This window comes from Pogoniulus pusillus, chromosome 37 (assembly GCF_015220805.1).
Source record: "Pogoniulus pusillus isolate bPogPus1 chromosome 37, bPogPus1.pri, whole genome shotgun sequence".
Classification (NCBI taxonomy): Eukaryota; Metazoa; Chordata; class Aves; order Piciformes; family Lybiidae; genus Pogoniulus; species Pogoniulus pusillus.
Genome location: NC_087300.1, coordinates 533,857 through 556,389, shown reverse-complemented (window position 1 = coordinate 556,389; position 22,533 = coordinate 533,857). Strand labels below are relative to the sequence as shown.

The following is a 22,533-nucleotide window of genomic DNA, read 5'->3' as shown; positions in this document are numbered from 1 at the left end:
GTTCTTTCTTGTTGTCATTTTGTTTGGGGGATTGTGCTGGCTTTGTTCTACCTTTCTCCTGCAGGAAGGTGGCCAAAGGAGGGTGGAGTTGGCCTGGCTGGGCTGGGTGCTGCCTGTTCCACAGTGCTGCTTTGTGGAGAGGCCCCAGTAAACCTCAGTGGGAAGGGGGCTGGGGGCCCACAGCGTGGCCTGTAAGCTGTGGTGGGCACCCACTGAGTGCAGGTTTGGTTTATCCAGATGTGGGAGCTCAGATGTGTCAGTAGTTGAGCAAGGCCTGGGGCTGTGCTGTGGAGCAGAGTCCACCTGCAGCAGCTGCCAGGGTGAGGATGGCTGCCTGGGGCTTGCTGGGCAGTGAGAAGTGCTGGCAGGAGGGTGAAGGAGGCTGCCATGGAGCTGGCCTCTGAGGTGTGTTCTGTCAGGGTAGAACTGCTAAAATCCTTGTTGGGTCCCTGCTGAACCCAAGAGTTGGAGCTAAGCAAGGGGCAGGCAAGCAGCTGAGTGTGGCCCAGGAGCCAACCCTTGCCTTGTCCTCTTCAGCAGCCTCTGGGGCAGACCCAGAGTCACCACCTGCTGCCTGAGCTGAGGTGTTCCTGCTCTCAGCAACGGTCCCACAGCCATCAGGGTCTGCAGGACAACAATGTCTAGACTCAGAGGTGATCTCTTGCTCCAGGATACCACAAACTCACTTCCTCCTCTGGGCTCCTGCTGCAAAACCTCTCCCATCCTTCCCTGCCCTCCAAGCTGCAGCATTCCACGCCTTAAGAGCTGGGAAACCAGTTTGGATTTGAATCCCTCTTAATTCCCACTGGACACTTTCCTGCTGGAGGCCTTTGGAGGCCTCTCCCTTCCAATGCTGGGGGACAGACATTGCTGCTTGGAAGGACAAAGCTCTGCTCAGAGAAAGCCCTGAGCAGCCATAGCTGCAACTGGCAATCAGCTAATTAGGTCAGGGCTGGGTGGGTGGGCAGAGGGGGCATGGCAGGGGAAGCAGAGTGGCTGAACTGTGGGAGGAAATGGCTTGGAGGGCCCAGCAGAGGAGGCTTGGTTGGGTAAGGGAGTTGGGCTGAAGGGGGAGAGCAGAGATGTGCTGTAGGATGTGGGGAGTGCAATAATCACAGCCCTGCTGCTGAGTTCCCTTCTCTCTGATGTCACTGAACACGGTGCCAGGGACAAGCCTGCGAAGGGCTCAAGATGGCTCCTGGCTCTGAGTGAAATGGGAGCAGGATGGCAGGAGGCTGCCTGCTGTTGCTGCAGCGGGGAACTGAGAATGGAGTCCTCTGCCTGCCACTGCAGGAGGTGAGGCTGATGGGGACCCCGCCGCGGGCTGGGATTTGCGTGGATTCAAAGAGCTGAGGAAGCATCGTCCCTGCACTTGGAGCACTTCCACTGCCTGCCCCTCAGCCCCGAGGAGCTGGGAGCTTTGCCTTTGAACACAGAGTTGCCCTCTGGGTTGGTTGTGGCAGTTGCAGAGGGAGGGAAACGCAGATTGCAAGCGGCAGGAAGGCAGGAAAGACCCAGAGGTGGCTCTCGGGGCGTTGCTGCTTGGGGTGGCCGAGCCTTGCCCAGGTCCCTGCTCCTGTGGGCAGCAGCACGACCAGGACAGGCACCAGTGGCGTTTATGGCTCAGGATGGGCGATCAGAGGCTGTCAGATTGGAGCAGGCACAGGCCACGGGAAAGGCACAGGCCACGGGAAAGGCACAGCAAAAAACCCAGAGCCAACCGCCCCAGCACCACCTCCGGGCGGGGGCAGGACGCTTGAGTGTCCTCCCTCAGCCCCTGCCTCGGTGACATTTTCAGTTGTCTCCTGCACACGGGGTTGGCAGCTCCTGCTGCCGCTGTCAATGTCAGGAGGGGGAGGGGATCCTCTTCCTTGAGTGCTTTGGTTCTGGCAGACCCTGCAATGTTGGAGCTGTCACAACAGGGAAGGTTCCCAAGGAAGCCACTCGCTGAGCAGGAGCTGCCTGGGCTGCCTGCTGCTGCCAGCCTGAGGCTGGGATGGGATAGAAAGGGGAGGGAACCAAGTCCTTTCCAGGCCAGGGTGATGTGCTCGGTCAGCCCCAAAGCCGCGCACGGTCCGGGCTGCTCCCTCCCAGAGCTGCTGGGCTCTGCTGCTGGCAGGGCCCTGTGGCACCAGGCTGCCAGCGAGCGCTGGCCGCTGCGGTGGGCAGGCACAGATCACCCTGAGGGTGCTGCGGGGCCATCGAGAGCTGCGGTGCTTCCTCCTGGCACTGGCAGAGAGGAGCCGCTGGTGGCGAGGGGCTGGCAGGAGCTGGAGCAAACCCTTTTGTCTCCTGACAAACGAGAGGCTGCAGCCCCAGCGCTGGCAGGGCTCCTGCTCTGCCCATCGATCCGGGGCTGTAGCCAGGCAGCAGAGCTGCCGCGATGAGCCCAGCCTTTAATTTTATGCATGGAGAACTTCTTACCTGCTCTCCCCTCCCCGCTCCCCCCCTCCCCTGCCCCCCTGCAGTTTCGTTCCCAACTGCAGCTATTTTTCCCTGCTGACTTCAGGTGTTTTGTATTCTGCTTAGATCAATAGCAGCAGAGCAGCAGCAGCTCTCCGGTTGTCACCAGGAGGACCCTGCTGTCAGCTACAGCTCACCCGTTTGCTGCCAGCGCGGGGCTAGGGCTGCAGAGCCTTCTGCTTGCCTGCCAAGCACAAAGGGAGCTGTGCGGAGCAGGAGCTCTCTATTGATTTTTGGTGCTGGTTTCGGAGTTTCTTTATTCTTTATTTTGCAATCCAGCCTGCGGAAAGCAGAGTTCTGTGCTCCCGCAGCTGCCGTTGCCTTGCTGCGCTGGCTCTGGGAGGAGGGAGGCTGAGCTGTCTGCAATGCCCCTGGCCCTGCGGGAGGGCAGGGTGGGAGCTAGCACTGCAGGGACGCGCTGGTGACCTTGCTGTGGGGCTCTGCCAGGGGAGCTGGCCCCTGGTGATCTGCTGCTTAGCAGCCTCCGAGACACAGGCAGGAAGAGCAAATCCATTGCCTAATCCGACCAAAGACGCCAGGAGCACAGCAGCTGGAGCAAGCACTGGCCCCTACCCGTGGATCTTTACCCATCTCCGATGGCTGCCTGAGCCTGGAGCAAATCAATGCAAGGATTTTCCTGTGTGGAGCGAAGAGCAGAGACTGAAACTCTGCTCTGCAGGCACTGCCCTCCCAGGTGCCGCTGCAGGCAGCACCTGCTGGAGACTCAAGCAGCAGGCAGGGCTATGGCTTTGCTCTCCAGCACGTCCCTGTCTCCAGAGCTTCCTCTCTGCTCTCGCTCAGCTCTGAGGGTTCTCTCCCGGGAGCGCAGCTCAGGCTCTCGCTCAGCTCTTGAGGCACTGCAGCTTGGGGAGGAGCTGCTCAGCCTGAGCACCCCGTGGAGGGCTCTGCCTCCGTCCCTAGGCCTCGCAGCATCTCGGAGGGGCTGTCCCAAAACGTGGTCTAGAGTAGGAGCTGAGGTGGGGTGGTGCTGGCTGAGCTCCCGCGGGCTCCGGAGCGCAGCTGTCGTTGCACTGCTAAGGTCACTGTGCTGCAGCCCAAGTGCTGGCTGAGGAGGGAGGAGGCAGCACGCAGGGAGGGCAGGAAGGGCCCAGGCTTGCTGCTGCCACGCTGGCAGCTCCCGGTGGCAGTCCCCTTGTCTGTGCAGTGGAGGTTATGGGCCTCGTGGGCTTGCAGGCTGCTTCAGTTGTGTGAATGCAGTGAGTGTGTCAGTGCTGTCCCCGGAGGGGGCAGGGGGAGCAGTGCGGGAGGCTGAACTGGCTGAGCAGGGTCAGGCACAGAGAGAAGGCTCTGATGAAGCAGAGGAATGGCCTGAGAAGTGAGCCTGTGCTGTGGGAGCTGTGTGGTGATGGCTGGGAACGTGGCTGGCACCAGCAGGAGGGCTGCTGATACCCAAAGCACCATCTGCGAGCAGGAAGCTGCACTGCTCCGGCCCCGAGCGGCGCTGGAGGAGCACAAGCAGCGGTGGGAGGAGGCTGAGAATCTTCCACCAGCACCGCCCTGGCTCCGGCAGTCTGCGCTGGGCGCGGTGGAGCTCTGCTAACCTGGGCCCTGGGCTCTGGGCGAGGGGGGGATGAGCAGCTGGCAGGGGCACAGTGGAAGGATGCCAAGAGCGGGGAGGGCTGGACAGCTGGCAGCTCTGCAGCACCCCCCGGGCAGAACCAGCCCCTCCTGAGGCTGCTGGGCCGGGCAGCTGCTCTCGGCTGTCCCTTTGTCTCCTGCCAGGTCTGTTGCGGTGGAAAGCTGCAAAGAGCTCAGTTCTTCCGCCAGCTTCCCGGTGCCGCTCGCTGACAGCTCCCCGCTCCTGAGCGCCCTTGCAGCACCTCGGCCCCCCGAGGCTCAGCGCGGTGCTGGCTCCTGCTTCTGCTGCCTTCCACCTGGGCCGCTTCTGCTGCCTTCCACCTGGGCCGCTTCTGCTGCCTTCCACCTGGGCCGCTTCTGCTGCCTTCCACCTGGGCTGCTTCTGCTGCCTTCCACCTGGGCCGCTTCTGCTGCCTTCCACCTGGGCTGCTTCTGCTGCCTTCCACCTGGGCTGCTTCTGCTGCCTTCCACCTGGGCCGCTTCTGCTGCCTTCCACCTGGGCTGCTTCTGCTGCCTTCCACCTGGGCTGCTTCTGCCCTTCCCCGAGGGGTCCGCGTGGGGAGGAGCAGGAAGAGTCAACCCTGAGACAGGTCACGAGGAGAAGTTTGCTGCCGCGACCCGCACGAGGCAGTGCCAGGGGCGAAGGTACTTACCCGGAGCAGCCTGTGCAGAGCTGCGAGCCCAGCCCTGGCCCCTCCGTGCCGCACGAAGCGGCCCCGGGCGCGGGGGCAGCTCCACGCCGGCTCCCGGGGGCCGCTTCCTGGTTACGGCGGGCGGAAGTGAGGCTGTCTCCAGGAAGTGACGCAGGGCCCCGGCGATGGCGGAAGCGGAGGCCAAGATGAAGCAGTTCGGCGGCGGCGGGGCCGGGCCGGACGCGGAGCGCGGCCGCTTCCCGTACTGCGTGGTGTGGACCCCGATCCCCGTCCTGACGTGAGTGCGGGCCCCGGGGGCGGGGGCCTGCGCCTCGCTGCTGGCCCGGGGCCACTCGGCCCTGCCGGAGCCCCCCTGGGTCTCACCGGGGCCCGTCCCGCTCCGGGGCACCCCAGGGCTGCGGCCGGGCGGCTGCTGCGCGGGGCCGGGCGGCTGCTGCGCGGGGCCGGGCGGCTGCTGCGCGGGGCCGGGCGGCTGCTGCGCGGGGCCGGGCGGCTGCTGCGCGGGGCCGGGCGGCTGCTGCGCGGGGCCGGGCTGCCGGCTGGCCGTGGGGCGGGGAGCCGGCGGAGCTGGCAGCTCCGGGACCGACAGGCGCGGGGCGCGGTGCGGGGCGCCGGGCCCGCGGGGGGGTCTGAGCGCCAGGCGGCTGCGGGGCCCCTGCCCGGGTCTGTCCCGGGGCAGGGCTCCTCTCGCCCGCAGCGCCCGGGCTCGTCTGTCGGGAGCGGGAGGAGAAGGGACCCGGCGAGGCGTGGGAAGCCTTCCGCGGTTCGGAGCCGAGGTTTGCCCGCGGCGGTCCTAGGCCACCTCCTGCCCCGAGGAGCGCCTCTGCGCCTCGCTGCGGATGGGCTCCAGGTCCCTTTGCCTCCCGCTCCTGTCGGCCAGGTGTGAGCAGGCTGCCAGGGGAACTTCAGAGGCTTTGCTGCTCGTGGGCAGTGCAAAGCTGCAGTGCGGCTCTGGGGCGAGCCTGGGGGCACAGAGGCTCCCTGCTGTGCCTTCCTCTTTCTCTCCAGCGCCAGGCAGGTGATGTTCACTGACCCAGAACTCAAAGTCAGGTAGAGGATTTGCTCTGTGAGGGCCAGGAGCAGCACCGAGGGTGCCCTCCCCGAGGGGCAGCTGCAGCGTCCCTGCTGCCGTCCTGCACAGATGCAGAGCAGCTTTGCTTTGTGCCTCTTTGCTTTTGCAACTGCTGAAAGTCTCCACCTCTGCCTTTCCCTGGGGGAGTCTCAGAGTTCTTGACCTTCTCATCTCTTGATGGGGCAGATGAAGAGAGTTGTCCTGCTGCCAGGCCCTGGGCATCCCCCTCTCTGGGTCTGTGCCTCAGGGCACGGAGGTGGCATCCTGCTGGGGCTGGTGTGCAGCTCCAGCAGAGCTCTGAGCTGCAAAGGGCTGGGGATGGCTCCAGAACCAGCTTCCAGTTGTGGAACTGTTTACATGGAAGAGCCCTTTCAGGTGACCCAGTCTGAGCCTTACCCCAGCAGTGCCAGGGCAGTGCCAGCCCACGGCCCCCAGCACCACAGCTCCTTTGGGGAAGGAATTATTCCTCATGGCAAACCTAAACCTCTCCTGGGGCAGCCTGAGGCCATTTCCTCTTCTCCTGTCACTTGTTCCTAGGCAGCAGAGCCCAACCCCACCTGGCTGCAGCCTCCCTGCAGGCAGCTGCAGGCAGCAATGAGCTCTGCCCTGAGCCTCCTCTGCTGCAGGCTGCACACCCCCAGCTCCCTCAGCTGCTCCTCCCCAGCCCTGCTCTCCAGACCCTTCACCAGGCTCTCCTCTGGCCCTGCTCCAGCCCCTCCATGCCCTCCTTGCACTGAGGGACCCAAACCTGACCCCAGGCTTCAGCCGTGGCCTCAGCAGTGCTGAGCACAGGAGGACAGTCCCTGCCCTGTCCCCGCTGGTGCCACCGGCAGGCTGCAGAGGCGGGGGGCGGCTGTGGAGGCAGCTGAGCTGTGTTCCTTGCCAGGTGGCTGTTCCCCATCATCGGGCACATGGGCATCTGCACCTCCAGCGGCGTCATCCGCGACTTCGCGGGGCCCTACTTCGTCTCGGTGAGTGGGGGTGGGGCTGGGGCAGGCCTGCACCTCCCCTGCTGGCCGCGGAGCCCTCCCCTGCCCTTCGCAGCTCAGAGCTCTGCAGGAGCTGTGTGTGAAAGCCACACCCTGGGGGCTGCTGCCCACTGGAGGGTGTCTGTGGGGTGCCAGGGGCAGCAGCCAGGCTGGGGAGAAGAGGGGGAAGGATTCTTGTGGAGCAGGCTCCCAGCTGGGAATTTTGGACCCAAGTTCTCTGGATTCCACGTGGCAGAAGCTGCCTTTCAGCTTCCTGGTCCTGCTGCTTAGCAGCAGGTACATCCCGGGCCTCTAAACTGCTCTGGCCTGCTGGAACTTGAAGGTAAAGGAGTTTTAGTTTGGGGTAATTAATGCTCCTAATGGACTGAGACTCCTCCAGCCCTGAGTGAAGGAAGAGTTCCCGGCTGAGAAGGAGGGGGCAGGGTACTGAGCCCAGGCTGCTGCCACCCTGGGTGGAGCCTCGACGTGCCTGGAGCAGGAGGATGAAAACTGCTGGCATCTGGATCCTGGCACAGAAACCAGACTGGAATCTGGAGGCTGCTGGGCACTGTGGCAGCTCTGAGGGAGCTCTGGTGGGCTGTGAGGCCTCCCAGCCAGAGGCCTGTGCTGAGTGCTGTGTGGGCTCTCCTGAGGTGCTTCTCCTTTCCCACAGGAAGACAACATGGCCTTTGGGAAGCCAGTGAAGTAAGTGCCCTGCAGCTGCCAGCTCAGCCAGCAAGAGCCTTCCCTGCTGGGGGTGGATGTGCAGAGCCTGCTCTGCCCCATGAGAGACCCTGGTTCAGGGCCATGGCTGCTGTGCCTCTGCTGCTCAAGAGCCCAGGCTGAAGGAAAGCTCTCCAGAAGTGTGGCAGCAGTGTCCTGGTGCTGTGGGCAGCCTCTGCTGAGAAAAGGTTTCAAGCACTGAGAGAGAATCCCGTGGAGGGGTGGGGAGGGACCCCTGGAGCTCACCCAGTCCAACCCCCTGCTCCAGCAGGGCACCCACAGCAGCCTGCCCAGGAGCACAATGGCCAGGGGGGGTTGGAAGCTCTCCAGAGAAGGAGACTCTCTCAGGCTCCTCTTCTGCAGACTCTCAGCCTTTGCTCCCCAGAGCTGCTCCAGGCCTCTCAGCAGCTTTGGGGCCTCTCCTGGACTCTCTCCAGCAGTCTCTTGAACAGAGAAGCCCAGGCCTGGATGGAAACACCCAGAAGTGCTGCAAGGAGCAGTGCCTGGGTTGTGCTGAGCAGCTGTCAGCACTCCTGCCCTGCTAACCACTTCCTGGGGGAGGAAGAGGAGGGTGCCTGGGTGCTGTGTGTGTCAGATTGGGTTCACAGTTTGGCCAGGAGGTTTGACAGGATGTGAGAGCAGCTCAGGGCTTTGTCCCTGCCCCTGACGTCTGCAGTTTCTCTGCCTGGGGTGCTGAGTCTGGGGGCGCTGAGCAGTGGCTCCTGCTGCCCTCAGCAGCAGGGATCTGCCCCAAAGACCTCAGCTCTGCCTTTAAGCATCTTCCTGCTGGGAGGAGCAGAAGGCCACGGAGTGGCAGCAGTGATGCCAGGGCCCTGCTGCCACCCTGCAGGTACTGGAAGCTGGACCCCAGCAAAGTTTACTGCCCTGGAGCCAACGCCTGGGACACTGCAGTGCACGACGCCTCCGAGGAGTACAAGCACCGCATGGTAGGGCCTGGCTCTGGGGTGCCTGCAGCAGCTGCTCCCTGCCCTGGGGCTCTGGGGTGCCTGCAGCAGCTGCTCCCTGCCCTGGGGCTCTGGGGTGCCTGCAGCAGCTGCTCCCTGCTCTTGGGCCCTGTGGCTCTGTGCTGACACAGGCTGCAGAGCCAGGGAGCCCCCAGAGCGGGGCTCTTAACTGGTGCCTCCTCTTCTGTTCCAGCACAACCTTTGCTGTGACAACTGCCACTCCCACGTGGCTCTGGCCTTAAACCTGATGAGATATGACAACAGCACCTCCTGGAACATGGTGAAGCTCTGCTTCTGCTCACTGCTCTATGGGAAGTACGTGAGGTGAGCTGAGCTGAGGAGCAGGCCAGGCTCAGCTGGCAAAGTTCTGCTTCCTTCACTCTTCCTGCTCCTCTGGAGCTTCAGCTTGTCCTCTGGAGTGTCCCAGCCTGGGGGACCTCTGGAGCCTACCCAGTGCCACCCCCCTGCTCCAGCAGGGCACCCACAGCAGCTTGCCCAGCAGCACAGTGCTCAGGGGGGTTGGAAGCTCTGCAGAGAAGGAGACTCCACAGCCTCTGTGGGCAGCCTGCTCCAGTCTCCAGCAGCCTCACACCAAAGAGGTTTCTCCTTCTGTTCAGGTGGCACCTCCTGGGTTCCAGTTTGTTCCTGGTGCCCTTTGTCCTGTCCCTGGGCACCACTGAGCAGAGTCTGGCCCTAGCCTCTTGCCCCTCAACCTTTAGCTCTTGCTGAGCCTTGATCAGGTCCACAGGAGCTGAGGAACATCTCCCCCAGGCCCTGGGGGTCTGTGGCTGCTCCTGGACAAGATCTGGGGGGACTCTGTGGGTTGCAGCAGGTCCTGCTCCTGTGCCTGGCAGCTGGATGCGGGTGCCTGGGCTGTGGCACATGGGAGCTCAATCCAGTGTCCCTCTCTTGCTGGGCTGGGTCAGAACACAAGGTCGGGGGGGCTGTCTCCAGGCACTGCTGCTTCCTCTTCCTTCTCTTGGATCCTGTTCACATCAAAGCTGGCAGACTGCAGCCTCTGGAGAGGGCAGCCCTGGGCTGTGCTCACCAGGAGGGGCTCTCAGTGCCCCCTCAGCTGCTGCTGCCTGAGGAGCAGATTCCACGAGGACTGCCCCGTGGGCAGCTCTTTGGTTGAGCCCTCCCTGCTCGGGGGCAGTTCCTGTGCCAGCTTTCTCTTTGCTTTGTCCACCTCAGCCCTCCCCTCTGTGTCTTGCAGCCTCGGGGGCTTTGTGAAGACCTGGCTGCCCTTTGTGCTCTTCCTGGGGGTGATCCTCACCGTGGTCCTGACGCTGCACCTGCGGTGATGGAGGCTCCGAGCTCCTCACTCCCCGGGAGCCTGGGACTGGTCCAGCCAGCTGGAGACAGAGACTGCCAGACGCTGCCAGAGGAAGGTGGCAACTCCACTCCATTGCAGCAGCTCATCCTTGTTTCCTGGCAGTGACTTCTTTTCCTTCTGTTCTGTCCTGTCGGTGGTGTCTCCCTCTGTCAGGGGTATTGAAGCCTCCTGCCCATGGGCACTTTCCCACCCTGCAGGCTGGGGGCAGGAGAGCAGAGAGCCTTGGCTGGCAGTGCTGAGGGAGCAGCCACGAGCAAGCCCTGCTCCCGCTCCAGGAGCCTGAGCAGCGGCCGCTGGGGAGGTTCTCTGCTGTCTGCCCTCTCCCGGCAGGCTCCAGCAGATGCTGCCTCAGGTCTCCGAGCAGGAGTTGTTGTTTCTCTGCCACACGTTTCAAAGTGGAGCTGTGAGCTGCCTCCTGAGGGTGCAGGGTGCCACAGCAGCTGCTGATGGCCGCCCTGGCAGTGACAGGAAGGTGTTGGTGGCAGGACCCTTGCTGGGGAGCTGTGCCAGGAGCACTCTGCCATGGGGCACAGCCACCCATGCCTGCCGCTGAGCCCAGGCAGGAAGGTCCTCAGCTGCTGGGGGCCTGGCTGGGGCAGGCTGCACCTCTCAGGAGCCTGTGGTGGAGCTGGGAGTCTGCTGCTCAGTCCCTTTGAGCTTGTGCCAGAGCAGATGCAGCTTCCAGGCTTCTGCTCCGAGGCTCTGGCACTGTGGCTGGGCTGCTCAGGAGCCTCCTGCTGCCCTCTGCTCTGCACTGCACTTCTGGCGTGGGGCTGGCAGCAGCTGCCTGCTGCTGGGGTAGGAGGCTTCCTGTGGGACTTTGACAGCATCCCTGAGGGCAGCACCTGGGACCTGAGCTAAGTGTGGTCATCAGAGGTTACCAGAAGGGTGAAGGAGCTGCGGGGTGCCTGTGCCAGCTGCGGGGTGCCTGTGCCAGCTGGGCTCTAGCAGCAGCAGGCTGGGGCAGCTGCTTGTCTTTGCAGCTGCTTGCAGGAGGCTGCTCATGGCCTTGAGGTGCTGGGAAGAGCTCTGCAGGACTGGCTTTGGTGCCCGGAGGGCTGGGCTGGGAGCACTGCTCGGGTTAGGGCAGGGTGGGCACTGGGGGTGGTCGTTCCTGAGTGCCAGGCAGGAAGTGACTGGGCAGGTCCCAGAGGCCTAGGCCTGTGCCTGCTGAGGCTGTGGCCTGTGGCTTGCTGCCTTCTGGGGTTCAGTGGCTTGCACAGAGCTGTGGCTGCAGGGCTGGGGGCAGTGGGCAGAGCCTCTCTGGCAACTTCCCCACTGCCACCGTGGGCCCCCAGCTCTTGGCTCTGCTGCCTGCTGGGTTTCAGCCTGGGGCAGTGCCTGTGGCCAGCACAAAAGCTCTTCCCCACTGCCTGCTGTGCCAGTGGCTTCCTGTGACTGGGAGGCCCATCCAGTGCCGCCCTCAGAGCTGCCATCTGCCTCCTCATCCTCTCCCATATCCCAGACTCCTTTAGCAATAAGGGGTTGGAGACTCCTCCTGAGCCCTTTCAATTCTGCCTCTCCTTGGTCCCCTCTCAGCAGCCCCTCCCTAGCATCCAGCTGACTCCTCCTGGGGCAAGTGGAGGAGTGCAGCCCTCAGCAGCCTTCCCTGTCTGCTGGTGCCAAAACACTCATCAGGGTCTGCCCTGTGCTGCCTCTTCAAGCCTGTGTGGAGGGCAGGCTGGAGGCTGCTGGGGCTGGAGCTGCTTAGGAAGCCAGGCTGGGCTCAGAGAGAAGCTGCTGCTGGCAGGTTGGTGTCTCAGTGAGCTGCTGTCCTCCCCCAGCCAGCCCGGGGCTGCCGTGCCCCAGCTGAACAGCAGGGCTTGGCCCTTCTGCCTCTGCTGCTGCTTTCAGCTGGTTCTCAGAGTGAGCTGCAAGGATGTGCTGGGAGGCCCTGGCCTGGGGCTGCAGCCAGCCTCTCTCAGGCACCACTCTGCAGACTTCTGGGGCTGTCTCCTCTGCTCAGTGCAACCGTGCCAAAACAGAGACTTGAAGCTGCTGGGGAAGGCTGGGACAGGGGAGGGCTGAGAGCAGGGCTGCTGGGCACAATACCTCCTCCTGAGGACGTGCTGAGTGCCACTCCCCACCGTGGGGACCCCTCTGAAGTGCTCCTCACGCTTCTTACCCGATCTGAGCTTCAAATTCAGACTCGAGCAGCAGGAGGGGCTGGTGGTAAGCTGCAGTACTGTCTACTGGGGCCGGAATGTGGTGCTGAGCCTGCCAGCTGCCACCCACGGGGGCACAGGAGGGCTCAGAGTGTCCACAGGAGACAGCCAGCAGGAGAGCAGGGCCTGGAGCTGCGCTGCAGAGCTGCCCTAGCCCACAGCATGGCCCTGCGGGGGCTGGGGCCGCTGGGCTGGAGGCACTTTTGGTCTTCCTGCTGTCCTGCAGCCTCAGCCCAGCCGCGGGGAGCGCAGAGAGCCCCCAGCAGCGCTGGGTTCTGCGGGGAGCTGCCTGCTGCTGTGGGAGGCAGCAGAGGGGCGGGGGGGAGGAATGTCCTCTCCTCGCAGCTTCCTTTCACCGCCACGTTCTTCCCGGTGCCCACTTCTCTTTGCCATGTTAACGTTCTCTCCTCCAGCCCCTTGAGGTGCCAGCTCTGGGCTCCCCGCGGAGCGCCGTGGCCGTGGGGGGGTCGAGCCCTGTCTCCCCTCTCCCTTTGTTCTGCGTCTCCGCGGGGCGCTGGACTGCTCTGTAAATATTTAACCTCTGCTTCTGTGGTTCCATCATCCCGACGGGAGGGGAAATAAACTCACTGCTGTGGATGTCTGGAGCTGACTCTCTCCTTCCAGACGCCGGCAGGGTCTGCTCCCGCCCCGCGGCTCTGTCTGGCTCCCACACCTGCTCCTTGCGCGCTCCTCCTTTGCGCTGTTGCAGGGCAAGCCCCGGGGGGCAGGGGGACCTCGACTGCCGCAGCAGGGGAAGTGTTTGCAGCCTTTTAATGCTGGGGACCTGCCAGGGGCCTGTTGGATCTGGGAGAAGAAGGAGCTGTGGCCTTTGGCTCCTCCCGGGGCCTCTGCCTGCTCCATAGAGCCGGGGAGTGCTTTGGGCTGGAAGGGACCCTAAAGCTCAGCCAGTTCCAGCCCCTGCTCAAGGCCGCGTCCAGCCCTGGGAGAGGACATCCACAGCCTTCCTGGGCAGCCTGCTCAGTGTCTCTCCACCCTCACCAAAGGGTTTCTTCCCAGGACCCAGCCTCAGTGCCCTCTGCTTGGCAGGGCCCCCGTGGCCGTGGGCAGGGCAGGGTGAGCCTCCCGCGGGTTGCTGCCTGGATGAGTTCCCTTCGCTCTCCAGCATCCCTTTCCTCGAGCTCCTGTCCCCTACCCACTTCTCATTTCCCGGCTGGGGCTGCGGGGGGCTGCGGAGCAGGGTGTGGAACGCCAACGCCTTCCCCTCTGCCAGCAGCATCCCAGTGCCTCTACTGGGAGCCAGGGAAGCTGCTAGGGCTGCTGCTGCCGCAGCTGACTTCCCCTCACCGCTGGTACCCAGCGAGTCTGTGTCCGAGGCTGCATCCTTCCTGCTCAGCCACGCTGCTCCTGCAGCTCCTGCTCTGGCTCCGGGGCTGACAGCAGCTCCCGGGGGTTCATCCTGCACCTGTCTGGTGCTGCAGCACAAGGTCAGGGTGCAGACCCCTCAACAGTTACTCTTTGCAGCCCTCCCTGCTGCTGTGCCCTTCCTGCCGGCTCCCTGCTCACCCCTTGGAGCACAACAGGGCGGGACTGAGCCGGGCTGAGCTGGGAGGCATCAGGCATCCCGGGAAAGGATGGTGTGAAGGGGAAACACCCTGGGGTAGGGGGACCCCAAGCCCCCTGGAAACTTGAAATTTGGGCTGGGAGAGGTTGTTGAGGAGTGGGGGTGGCCTGGGTGCTCTCAGACAGTGGTCCCGTGGGTGCTGCCGCTGTGGGTGCTGCCCCACAGCCCCAGCAGCAGAGCCGTTGGCAGGGCAGGAGCTGCTGCTGCTCCGTGCCTGTGTCCTGCAGGAAGGGCCAGGTCTGCCTGCGCCTCCTGCAGAACCAGCCTGTGCTGGGGAGCAGGACAGGACTTGCTCCTCACCCCACTCCCTCCCCAATGCCAGCACAAAAATGAGGCAGAACCAGTTCTGTGCACCCATGGGTGCTGCCAGCACCCAGGGGACAGAAGGGGAGGTTGTCCTGCAGATGGCACTTCAGAGGTGGCTGGAACTGGGCTGCAGCTCATCACAGCTGCCTGGCTCCCTCCAGGGCCTCTGCAAGGAGAATGGTCCCTGGGGCTAGCTCGGCACTTTGCTCACCTTGTGCTGGGAGCCAGAGTGCTCCTGGGTGCCACCAGGCTGACAGCCTCCAGCCATGGCCACCCTGGGCAGAGGGAGGCACTGAGGGAGAGTGTGCCCCACAGGCTCTGCAATGTGGCTGCAGCTGAGGCCCAGCAAACTCACTGCACTGCTGGTCGCCAGGGGTAGGGATGTGCCCTACTGCTCCATGCCTCTGGCCACAGGGCTGGGCTGTGTGCCCCAGAGCGAGCCCATCAGCGGGGGGTCAGGCACCACCCCTCCCTCCCTCTCCACCCCTCCATCTCCGGCGGTGGCGCAGCAGGGATGGGTCCTGCCTCGTCCTTTCCCATCCCAGCCCATGCACTTTTCTCACGCAGGGTTTGGGTGGCACAAAGGGCCCAGGACACACCAAAAGGGTCCTCTGCCCACCTTGGATGACCCAAAGCTGAGCAACCAGCTCACAGCCAGCAGCCTGCGAGGGGAGGAAGAGGGCAGCTGACAGACAGTCAGACAGACAGACACAGGTGTTGCTGAAGTCTGATTTCCTTAGCAACCGCACTAAAAATAACCTCCTTCGCTTGCAGCTCTCTGCAGGCTGCGGCTGCAGCGTGGGGGAACCTGACCCCCACCAGCTGCCCTCCCCCTCTGCTTGAGAGAAACTGAGGCACAAACCTCAGAGAAGGGTGCTCCTGCCCTGGCTGCTGGGCCCTGCCACTGCCGGCCTGGCCCTGCGTGGGGCTGAGCACCCAGCTCTGTCGTGAGTGCTGGGAGCCCAGGTCCTGCGGAGCAGGATGGGACTGTCGCAGCTGGGAGCAGCTGTGGGCTAGGGGATGTGGGGCTGGGGGAGATCCGTGGGGTAGAGGCTGGGGCTGCCCCATGGGGTGGGAGTGATGGGGCTGGGAGTACCCTGTGCGAGGCCCCAGGGGCTGCCCCACGCTGGGCTTTTGAGGCTGGGGGCTGCAGAGCGCTGCGGGGGGGAGCAGGTTTACTGCTCCCCCCCCCCCCCGGCGCTGCCCGGCACAGACCACTCCGCCCAGAGCGGCCCCGGAGCTGTGCAGAGCTGCTCCGGATAAAGCACCTCGAGGCCACATCCTGCCCCGGAAACCTGCGGGAGAACCAGGCGGGGGTCCCGGGGTGGAGAGTCCCATGGGGACGGGGGTCCCTCTCCGGGGGGTCCCACCCCATCCTCACGCCCTTGGGTTCGAACTTCCACCACGCTTGGGGTTCCCCAGCCTGGGTGCTTCCCCGCTGTGCAGCCCCTCCCGGCCCGGTTGACGCCTCCCGGTTCAGCCCCGTGCAGCCCAGCGCGGTCCCGCCCGGCGCTGCCGCCGGCTCCGCTGCCTGCTTTGGTGCCGCCCGCGCCCAGGGTGGGGACCAGAGGCCACCCACAGCCGCCAGGGCCCCCGTGGGGTGCTGGGCGTGTGTGTGGGACGAGCCACCGGGACCCCCCACTCACAGTCCCGGGCAGGTAAGGGCGGCCGTGGAGCTGCCCCTCAACTGCTTGCACCAGCACCCTCGGCGGGGGTTCGGGGGTCTGTCTCCTGTCGCTTTACTCGGGGGCCTGTAGCCGCCGCTCCGGCTCCGCTCCCCGCTCAGGAGGGATGGCATTGGGCGGGGGTGGGGGGAGCAGGACCTTAGTTTCTTTGCTGGCTTTCGATGTTCCCTCGCTGCGCCGGGGGCCCGGCCGGGACGCGGTCCGAGGCCACGGCCATGGGCTGCAGGGTCCCGGCTGCTGGGAGGAGGGTTGGGGGTGTCAGGGAGGGGCCGCAGCCCTGGGCTGTGCTGCGAGTGAGTGGAACCTGTCGGTGCCCAGGGCTCTGGGTGAGGGGAGCTGGGGGGGCGCTGAGCCTGGGTGCATGGGGGGCAGTTTGTCCCGCCCGTCTCCGCCCCAGCCCCGTGGCGGCGGCGCTGGCTGCTGGCACGGCGCAGGGGGCGGCGGCCTCCAGCTGTGCTTCCCCGGAGAGGTCTGACTGGTTCGACTGGTCCGGGGGGGCAGGAGCCAGCAGCCCTCTGCGCGCCGGCGGCCGCGGGACCCGGCTGCTGCTTGGTGCCCACCCGACGAGGTCCCCGTGGGGTCCGCGTGGAACCGCGACAGCGTCTGGGCCACACCTGGGTGACTTTTTTGGGTGCTGGCTCCGTTCCGGGGTGGGGACACACCCCCGGCCCCCTCCCCCCCGCCCTGTGGCACCAGTAAACAGGATACGAGCGGGCTGCGGTGAGGAGGCAGCGAGGGCATCGCCTCAGCCCCGGTGACAGCTGGTACGTGTGCCCCCCAGCCCTGGCGACAGCCGGGACATATCCCCTGAGCCCCCCACCCAGCCCTGGTGAGACCTGGCTGGGTGCAGAGTGCCGGTGGGTGTCACAGGCTCCCCTGGCAGTGGATTGCTGGGGGGAGACACACACGAGTGGTGTGGGGAGTCCCCAGTGCATGATGTGGGGGTCCCTGGTGCTGGCTTGGAGTGTGTGTGTGGGGGTGGATTGTGCGTGGTTGGCATTCAGCCCAGCCACCAGCTTGAGCCCCACGCTGGGTCCCAGGCTGGGATTCCCAGCTGGACATGTCTGAGTGCCCCCTGCCCAAGGCAGGGACAAGGTGACCCACAGGGCACCAGTGGGACTGGGGCAGGGCTTACTGTGGGGCTGGGGACAGGGTCCCCCGAGGGCAGGGACAGAGTCACCTTTGGATCTGGGGAGAGGGCCGCTGGTGTCCCAGACCCACGGCCGTGCTGGTGCCTGAGTCTTGGTGGTTGCCCAGGGTGGGGGTGGCAGGACTGATTCTGCCCCAGAGCTGTTGCAATTTCCTGCCCTCAGCACCCAACGCTGGGCAGAGCTTTGGCAGTGCTGGGGCCAGGAAGGGCACTGATGAGGCAATGCCAGGAAGTGAGGCGAGGACCCCTGTGGCACCCTCTGCCCTGGCAGCTGTGATGAGCTGAACATGATCTCAGCCTGGTCTGGTCTCAGCCATTCATGGGCACAGCCAGGCTGACTTTTGCCACCCTTTTTAATGTGGTGGCACCTGATGAATCCCGTGGGAAAGCGGGCAGGGGCAGGGCCTGCCCTGGGCAAACAGCCTCTGCAAACATGGGCTGTGGGCAGGATCCCGGCAGCGCGCAGGGCTGGCCCTGGCACAGGGCCGGCAGTGGAGCTGGGCATCAGGAGTGGCAGGGCTTCCCTGAGCCTGCCCATGCTCCTTCCCTTGACACCCTTGGCACCATCCCACCCCTTGGCTTGGCCGCGTTGGGGATCGTGGGGGTGTTTTCGGGGGCAGTGCGGGGGGCAGAGAGCACACTGAGCTCCTCCTCCATGTCCTTGCAGAGGGTCAGGATGATTCCCACCACAAAGCAGTCCCAAGGTCTCTCTCCAGATGTTGGCATCACTGGTGCATGCCCGGCACACTGAGCCCCGCCGGCAGAACCCCCCTTCTCGGCCAGCACCTCAGGGTGCCCCTGCTGTGCCCTCCAGCCCTGCCATGGCGCTGGAGCTGGGGCCCGAGGCGCTGCTGGACCTGAGCTTCCTGACGGAGGAGGAGCGAGAAGCAATCATCGAGGTCCTGCGGCGAGACTGGCAGCTGCGGCGGCGCGAGGAGGGGCGCATCAGGTCAGCTGGGGGTGTCCTGCTCAGTGTCACCCTGTGGGGACGGCCTGGGCCCCCCGAGAGCAGCCACCCGGGGCCCCCTTTCCCTGGGGATGGGGACATCCACTGAGCCGGGGCAGAGAGAGGCCCTGCGGTGGGCGACGCTGGCACCGCGTGGGCGGCTCCATCGACCCCTCGGGAAGGCGATGGGGACAGCGGTGCAGCTATCGAGGGCAGCATCGGGGCAAGGGGTCCCAATGCCCCTCTCCTGCCACCAGCAAGCTCCGCAAGTCGGTGTCGGACCCTGTGCGGCTGAAGATCCTCACCGGGGACTGGTTCTGCGATGCCCGCGCCCAGCGCCACCGCCACCACCTGGGCTCTGACCTCGTGCGAGCCTCCATCCGCCGCAGGAGGAGACCGCGGGGTAGGCAGGGGCCGGGGACACGGGGAGGGGACACTGCGGGACGGAGCTCGGCCTGCTGAGGTCCCCGATGTCCCCAGGAGTGGGGGACTTGGAGCGCGGCCACAGCCTGGGTGAGCTGGAGCCCATCGGTGAGCCACTGGCAGAGGAGAAGGAGAATGAGGATGGTGTGACCGATCCGGAGGAGAGGTGAGGGTGCCCTGTCCTGGTGTCTGTCCCGCAGCCTGCTGTCTCTCTGTCCACCACCTCAGTGGTTTCTGTGGCCTGACTGCCCCCCAGCTCTCTAAGCAGCTCGAGGGGACACAAAGTGCTGCTCCCCTGGAGCTCTGCACAGGTTAATCAGTCCTGGTCTCTCCTGGCAGCCCTGCTCCGGAGGAGGTGGCACCGGCAGCTGCAGAGCCTCAGGTTGGTGCCTGGCTTAAGCCTGCAGCTGGTACCCACCCCCCCAGTGATGGCTTCTAGCAGTGAGGCAGCAGCACCCTGCAGCCTGGGGCACCCTGGAGTAACCCCAGAGCTGCGTTTTCACCCCAGGGGGTGCTGCTGCTGGCACCAGCCTCCTGCGTGGTCCGAACCCTGCGGCGTGGGGAGTGAGGCAGGGGATGCCCCACGGGATGTCCCCCACCCCGTGCCCAGGGACTCGAGGGGCTGGAGGGGGGGCAGGACGGTGCCTGTTGTCACCTCGTGTGCCACTTTACAGCCCAGCCCCACAGCCCCAGCCCTAGAGGAGACGCTGGTGTCACAGTCCCTGCCAGGTGACAGCCCAGCGAGGGAGCAGGACCCAGCCCAGCCAGGTGACTGTGAGGGGGAGCTCAGCCTTGTCGCGATCTGGGGAGGGGGGGATTGGAACCCCCCGGCACTGCTTCCCACCCTCCTCACAGTGCCCTTCACAGCCCCCTCCCCATCCTGCCTCCTCCTTCTGTCAAAAACAGGGGACACTCCTGTCCCCTCCTATCCCCCTGCTACATCAGGACCCCCCTACCCACACCCTGTCCTTGCAGGTGGGAACCCCTTCGGGACGTCCAGCGCTGAGGAAGATAAGGATGAGCCAAACTCTGCACACGGTGGTCCTGACGCTGAGCAGGTGGGACTGGGGGGGGGGGGGGGGGGGCGGCGGCGTATGGGGATTGGGAGGAGTCTCCGGGGCTGTATGAAGCTGTATGGGATTGGAGTCCGGGGACACACACACTCTATGGGGCCATATAAAGCTGTATGGGATTGGGGTCCAAGTATGGGGGGGTGCTGACCCCCTTTTCTTTTTGCATTTCCAGAGGGCAGGGACCCTCCAGGTGGCTCAGGGCTCCCCAGGGCAGCTGTCCCCACAGAACGGCTGCGTTCCCCTGAGCCTGCTCACCACCAGCTCCTCTGTCTCCAGCCTCAGCTCCTCCACGGTACAGGGCTGGGGGCTGTTTGGGGTGGGGGTCACCTCCGCAGCCCCCTCTGACCTTGTCCCACCGCCCCGCAGCTGAGCGGCAGCCTGATGAGCCTGTACAGCGAGGCGGAGCTGCGCGGCGTGGCCGTGCGCGGCTGTGTGCAGCTCTCGCTCCGCTACGAGGCGGCGCAGCAGGAGCTGCAGGTCCATGTCCTGCGCTGCCGCGAGCTGGCCGAGGCCAAGAAGCAGCGCTCGGACCCGTGAGTGCCTCAGCCCTCACCAGTGATGCCAGCTGGTGCCCGGGCTGGCGGCACCCTTCGCATGTCCCTCGTGGTTTGGTCCCAGGTACATCAAGACCTACCTGCTGCCAGATAAGTCCAGCCGCAGCAAGCGCAAGACCACGGTGAGGAAGAGGAGCTTGGATCCCATCTTCAATGAGACCCTCAAGGTTGCTGACCCTGCTCTGGGGTGGTGCTGGGGGGGGGGGGTCCTCCCGGGTGAAGGTGCAAATGAGTGAGTGGAGGTAGATGATCATAGACGGGGCTGAGTTGGAAGTGACCTCAAAGCTCGTCCAGCCCCAGCCCCTGCCGCAGGCAAGGACACCTCCACCAGCCCAGGCTGCTCAAGGCCTCATCCAGCCTGGCCTGGAACACCTCGGGGAGGGGGCAGCCACAGCCTCCCTGGGCAACCTGTGCCAGTGGTTTCAGTCCCACCCTGTCCTCCCCACCAGTACAAGCTGGAGAAGAGAGACCTGCAGGGCCGGACCCTGAACCTCTCGGTGTGGCACCACGACAGCCTGGGCAGGAATCTCTTCCTGGGGGAGGTGGAGATCGCGCTGGGTGCCTGGGACTGGGCTAATACAAGCCCTGAGTGGTTCAGCCTCCAGCCCCGGGTGAGTGCCCAGTGCCCCCATCCCACGCCTGCCCTTCCACAGCCCCCCTAACCCCTCCATCATCCCCAGACACCCATCTCCTCGGATGGCCTCACCAGCCGGGGCAACCTCAACTTGGCACTGAAATTCATCCCTGCTGGCTCAGAAGGTGAGAGGAGATCGAGCCTGGAGACCCCTCCAGAGCCTGGGAGGGTCTGTAATGGGTACCCCAAGCACCCTTCTCTCGCCAGCCTGCTCCTTTGGCTCCAGCCCCTCGGATCCCTGGGGACAGGGTGGGCTCTGACCCCTCTTGCTGCAGGCAGGGCGATGCCCCCCACGGGCGAGCTGCACATCTGGGTGAAGGATGCTCAGAGTCTCATCCCCCTGCAGAGCGGCACTGTGGACGCCTTCGTGCAGTGGTAAGGAGCAGGTGGGCACCCAGGAGGGGCACCCAGAGCCTCTGGTGTCCGTGCTCTGCCTCACCCTGGTGTGCCCCCCCAGCTACGTGCTGCCAGATGACAGCAAGGGGAGCCGGCAGAGGACCAGGGTGGTGAAGAGGAGCCTGAACCCCCTCTTCAACCACACCATGGTCTACGACGGCTTCCAGGCCAAGGACCTGGCTGAGGCCTGCGCAGAGTTCACCCTCTGGCACCACGAAGCCTTTTCCAAGCGCCAGCTGGGTGGCATCCGGCTCAGCCTGGGCACAGGTGAGGGTTGGGGTGGGGTGATGGCCCCCGTGGCTTGCAGGGTGGCACGGCCGCGGGGTGACGGTGGCAGTGTCTCTGCAGGGAGCAGCTATGGGCTGCCGGTGGGCTGGATGGACTCGACGGCGGAGGAGCGGCAGGTGTGGGGCCGCCTGCTGCAGCAGCCTGGGCACTGGGTGGAGGCGCTGCTGCCTCTCCGCACCAACCTCGTCCCCCGGGCATAGCCCCACAGCGACCCTCCGGTGCCAGCGGGACTGTGGGACTCGGGGTGGGGAATGGAGCTGAGCTCGGAGCGTCACTGTGTGGGGCTGGGGGCTGTGCCCCGCACCCTTTTGGCAGCAATGAAGTGGCACCAGAGGGCACAGTTGGGGGCTCTTTATTGCTGTGGGAACCACACCTTGACTTGTCCCTCCCGCGTGGGGCTGTCTCCTCCGTCACCATCCTGCCAGTGCTGGGTCTCTGGTGGCTGCATCCTCGGAGTCGCAGCCCCGGGCTGGGGCTCTCTCCCCTTCTGCTGGCCGCGGTGCTGGCGCTGCTGCAGGATGGCAGCCCACAGGCGGCAGGCTGGCCCCCGCCTGCTGGCACACGGCAGAGCTGCTGGAGGGAGGGCACCAAGCTGCGTCCCCTCCTTCAGTCCTGCCCCCCTGCTGTCTCCACCCTGGCCAGGCCAGGAAGAGCAAAGTGGGTTGGGGGTACCTGATGGCCAGGTAGAAGAGGTCACCACGGGTGGCACAGTCCAGCAGGCCCCGCAGGGTGAAGCCATGGGAGAGGAGCTGTGAAGGGTGGCAGGGGATGTTGTGGGGACAGGAGCTGCCCAGGTCATGCCTACCCCCAGCCCTCACGTGGTTCCTCTGCCATGTGGCTGTGGGTCTCACCATGGCCGTGGTGGCTGAGTCTGTGCCATGTTGCTGTAGCCACTCCAGAAGGAGTGAGTCAGCTTGGCCCTGGGGATGATGTGGACTGGGAGGGGGAGGGATCCTGCCCTGGGGTGCCCGCCACATGGTCCCTGCTGCACTGGGGACAGCTGGGGACAGCAGCATCCCTGTGCCCAGAGCCATGTGCCCTCTGCATCAGCTGCTGCCACTCCTGCTCCTTCTCAGCCAGCAACTGCATCAGCCTGGTGAGAAGGGAGCAAAGACTGGCACTCAGGGAAGGCACAGGGTGGCACCTGGGTAGATGAAGGCACAACGACTGGCAAGGCTCTACCTGCTTGTCTCCTTGCGGAGGTGGCAGAGCTGTGCCAGCAGCTCTGAGGATGCCTGCAGGGAGGGCAGAGGGTCCACTCCAGTGCTGAGATCCAAATTAGTGCCCAGGCCCAGACTGGTGCTGTCCTGGTGGGGCTGGCTCCTGGGGATGGGCAACTTTGGCAGCGTGGGGTCACTGCTGGCACTTGTGTCCTTGATGCCATCCTTCCCCAGGCAGTTAGTCTTCAGCCTCAGGTCTGTGGGGCAGAGGTGGTGGTGGGCACAGAGAGGTGCCCACTGGCCTCAGAGCCCAGAGCACCAGAGGCAAAGCTGGCAGTTGGCTCCAGCCATGGCTGCCTCAGCACTGTTGCCCCCCAGTGTCCCTTTCCCCA

At 65.0% G+C, this 22,533-nt stretch overlaps 2 protein-coding genes across 3 annotated transcripts; both read left to right on the top strand.

Annotated features, from left to right (window-relative positions):
* The first annotated feature begins 4,787 nt into the window (after positions 1-4,787).
* TMEM222 (transmembrane protein 222) lies at positions 4,788-12,541 on the top strand. The gene is made up of 6 exons (XM_064172641.1): positions 4,788-4,992; positions 6,674-6,758; positions 7,429-7,460; positions 8,329-8,425; positions 8,637-8,767; positions 9,660-12,541. The coding sequence occupies exons 1-6, from the start codon at positions 4,880-4,882 to the stop codon at positions 9,745-9,747; spliced, it is 546 nt and encodes a 181-aa protein (XP_064028711.1). The 5' UTR covers positions 4,788-4,879; the 3' UTR covers positions 9,748-12,541.
* A 2,909-nt stretch (positions 12,542-15,450) lies between these two features.
* Positions 15,451-21,276, top strand: SYTL1 (synaptotagmin like 1). 2 transcript variants are annotated; one of them, XM_064172498.1, is made up of 15 exons: positions 15,451-15,490; positions 17,335-17,616; positions 17,871-18,016; positions 18,094-18,202; positions 18,376-18,418; positions 18,711-18,804; positions 19,012-19,094; positions 19,282-19,401; positions 19,476-19,642; positions 19,728-19,830; positions 20,113-20,274; positions 20,344-20,422; positions 20,573-20,672; positions 20,755-20,960; positions 21,042-21,276. In XM_064172498.1, the coding sequence occupies exons 2-15, from the start codon at positions 17,384-17,386 to the stop codon at positions 21,179-21,181; spliced, it is 1,785 nt and encodes a 594-aa protein (XP_064028568.1). In that variant the 5' UTR covers positions 15,451-15,490; positions 17,335-17,383; the 3' UTR covers positions 21,182-21,276. The 2 variants fall into 2 exon arrangements, with proteins under 2 accessions (XP_064028568.1, XP_064028567.1); XM_064172497.1 differs by having other exon boundaries at positions 20,546-20,672.
* The last annotated feature ends 1,257 nt before the right edge of the window (positions 21,277-22,533 follow it).

What these genes read in the sequence shown, in the direction of transcription:
- TMEM222 (XM_064172641.1), top strand. Translation starts at nt 4,880, where the DNA reads ATGGCGGAAGCGGAGGCCAAGATGAAGCAGTTCGGCGGCGGCGGGGCC. An exon ending in ACCCCGATCCCCGTCCTGAC is followed by an intron (nt 4,993 to 6,673) that starts GTGAGTGCGGGC and finishes GTTCCTTGCCAG; the next exon opens with GTGGCTGTTCCCCATCATCG. An exon ending in GCCTTTGGGAAGCCAGTGAA is followed by an intron (nt 7,461 to 8,328) that starts GTAAGTGCCCTG and finishes GCCACCCTGCAG; the next exon opens with GTACTGGAAGCTGGACCCCA.
- SYTL1 (XM_064172497.1), top strand. Translation starts at nt 17,384, where the DNA reads ATGTTGGCATCACTGGTGCATGCCCGGCACACTGAGCCCCGCCGGCAG. An exon ending in GTGACCGATCCGGAGGAGAG is followed by an intron (nt 18,203 to 18,375) that starts GTGAGGGTGCCC and finishes CTCTCCTGGCAG; the next exon opens with CCCTGCTCCGGAGGAGGTGG. An exon ending in GTGGACGCCTTCGTGCAGTG is followed by an intron (nt 20,673 to 20,754) that starts GTAAGGAGCAGG and finishes GTGCCCCCCCAG; the next exon opens with CTACGTGCTGCCAGATGACA.